The 2383-nt window shown below is 40.2% G+C and overlaps 1 protein-coding gene across 1 annotated transcript; it reads right to left on the bottom strand.

Moving 5' to 3' along the window:
- Positions 1-6: 6 nt before the first annotated feature.
- LOC103521701 (vigilin-like) lies at positions 7-905 on the bottom strand. The gene is made up of 2 exons (XM_008486808.3): positions 486-905; positions 7-274 (listed from the first exon to the last, which is right to left on the bottom strand). The coding sequence occupies exons 1-2, from the start codon at positions 663-665 to the stop codon at positions 14-16; spliced, it is 441 nt and encodes a 146-aa protein (XP_008485030.1). The 5' UTR covers positions 666-905; the 3' UTR covers positions 7-13.
- Between the last annotated feature and the right edge of the window lie 1478 nt (positions 906-2383).

The following is a 2383-nucleotide window of genomic DNA, read 5'->3' as shown; positions in this document are numbered from 1 at the left end:
AGAAAGACAATGACTAACCTGTGTCTGGAAGTTGGATAGAAAGACAATGACTAACCTGTGTCTGGAAGTTGGATAGAATCCTGCGCCTCGCATCTAGCACCTGATCCTGTTTCCCAGTAACCAGGAATGTCAGGGATTGATCCTGGGACGTGGAGATTTCAATATGGACGCCGGTTTCCGACATGATTTGAGCACATCTTTGTCTGGATTCCTTCTCTTCTCCAAACTTATCCGACTGATCAGACTTTCTCTCTTCACGAGGAATACGAAACACCTGTTCATGACGAAATGAAATTATATGGATTAGTTAGTGAATAAATAACAATGATTCTCAGACTTAGTTTTTGGTCAAAGAATGGCAGGCCTTATCGTCCGAAATCAAAGAAAAAAGGAAGACTATAAATAGGGAGGAGAACAGTTAACCCTAACCAGCCTAGCTAGCTGGCAGAGACACGCATCTCGTTAGATCACAGATTGATTCTTACCTGCGTGACAGATGAACTAGTCACACGCATCTTGTTAGACCACTGATTGTTTTGAGTAGGAGCATATTGTACTGCTCCTCCCTTGATATTCCCTGTGAGCTCTGGGAACATCTCATCATAGCTTACTACTGTCTCCTGCTGCTGAGGGAGGGCAGACTCCTCATAACCTCCTGCTTCCATGTTCAACTCCACACTCAAGATTCTACAGGAAATAGCTAGAATTCGTTTCTACTATTAAGATTTGGGGGAACGAATGTTGGTATGTGTTCGTGAATAATGTAGTGACGTAAAATAAATATATTGATAAAATTATTTAAAGAAAAAAATAATCAATTTTGGTATGAATCAAAGTCCGTTAGGGGTAGTCCAAGTATTGCCAATGTCTACAGTAACCCTGAAATCATATAAATCCCAACAGACACAGGTATTAGATTTAGGTTGTTTGACTCTTGACTCTGGTTCTGGTAGAGGATTCTTACACCGTGTTACATACGCTCCTATGTGAATCACTAGTGGGACCTATTTGAAGCAGGGCCGTATTTAGGAGGGGACTGTACGTCAAGGTCCGAAAATTTGAGGTCCAGGGGACCCGGCCAGCCCCCCCTCCGAGCTTAATTTTCCACTTGCACTGTGGGCCAGACTTTGAAAATTTTGGAGCATTCCCCCCGTTCATTACTGTTTGGACCTCCCCCCCCCCTCCTCGAAAAAATCCTGGATACGGTCCTGATTTGAAGCACAAATAATACACAATTTGTGTTTTTTTTTTTTTTTTTTTTATTTAATTTTTAGAGATATTGTAAAAATTGCCTATAACGTAAAAAGAACCGCATGCAAAATAACCAGCTTCATAGGTTGAAGTAAAAAATCGTGTGAACTTCACACAGACTTTTTACGCTCATATAACCAAGTATTGAATGCATGCTTATGGACTTTGGGGTTCTATTTAATTTTAAAAAAATCTGGTGTGAACATCACACGACTTTCCTCATCCTATTGAATGATGCTTATTTTGGGGTTCTTGTTCTTATAGCCAAACTTTTACAATATCTCTAACCGTTTAGTCGGTATAGCTGAAAACCGCCAAAAAGCGGTCAAAATACCGCCAACCGCAGCACCTATCTCAACCAAACGTTTTGAGTTGCATCCTTGTCACATTTGTGAACTACATACCAAATTTCAAGTCTCTAGCTCATACCGTTCCCGATATATTGTTAAATTACACCGAAAACCGCCAAAAAGCTGTAAAATGTCGCCAACCGTTGCACCGATCTTAACCAAAAGTTTCGGGTCGCATCCTTGTCACATTTGACATCTACATACCAAATTTCAAGTCTCTAGCTCTTACCATTCTCGAGATATTTTGTGTACAGACAGACGCACAGGGACCAATGGCTGAAACTTTGGATTTAAGCTCTAGGGACCTCAAAACGTGTTTTGGCACTAAAAACTGACCATCGAAATTTTGACCCAATTACACTACTTTCCTTCCTATAGGATAAGGAAAGTAAAAAGTTAGGAGGGTGGCCTGGGACTTTATGAACACAGTGTATACATATAAAGGTTGTCCCAATAAAAACCCAAGATTTGATTGTCTAAAAAGCTTGGTTCTCCATGCAAAAAATGGACTTCTTAGATGATTTGAGAAGTAAACATTCTGAAATAATATACGGAACAATAATCAGACCGATCGCATCCTCAACTTCGATGGTACATTCGTTCTCATTGGATAAAAATTATTGATGACAAATTTGAGGAAATCAGGCTGTATCTCGTTGATGCAGCCTTCAATTTCACCTTTCAATGCTTCCATGCTTGTGGGTTTGTTGGTGTAAATCTGTGAATTTAGATACCCTTACAGGAAGTAGTCTCGGGGGTAAAATTACATGATCATGGAGGCC

This window comes from Diaphorina citri, unplaced genomic scaffold (assembly GCF_000475195.1).
Source record: "Diaphorina citri unplaced genomic scaffold, Diaci psyllid genome assembly version 1.1 scaffold5746, whole genome shotgun sequence".
In the NCBI taxonomy this organism is placed as follows: domain Eukaryota; kingdom Metazoa; phylum Arthropoda; class Insecta; order Hemiptera; family Psyllidae; genus Diaphorina; species Diaphorina citri.
The sequence above is the reverse complement of the archived record's forward strand: the minus strand, read 5'-3'. Positions and strand labels throughout refer to the sequence as shown.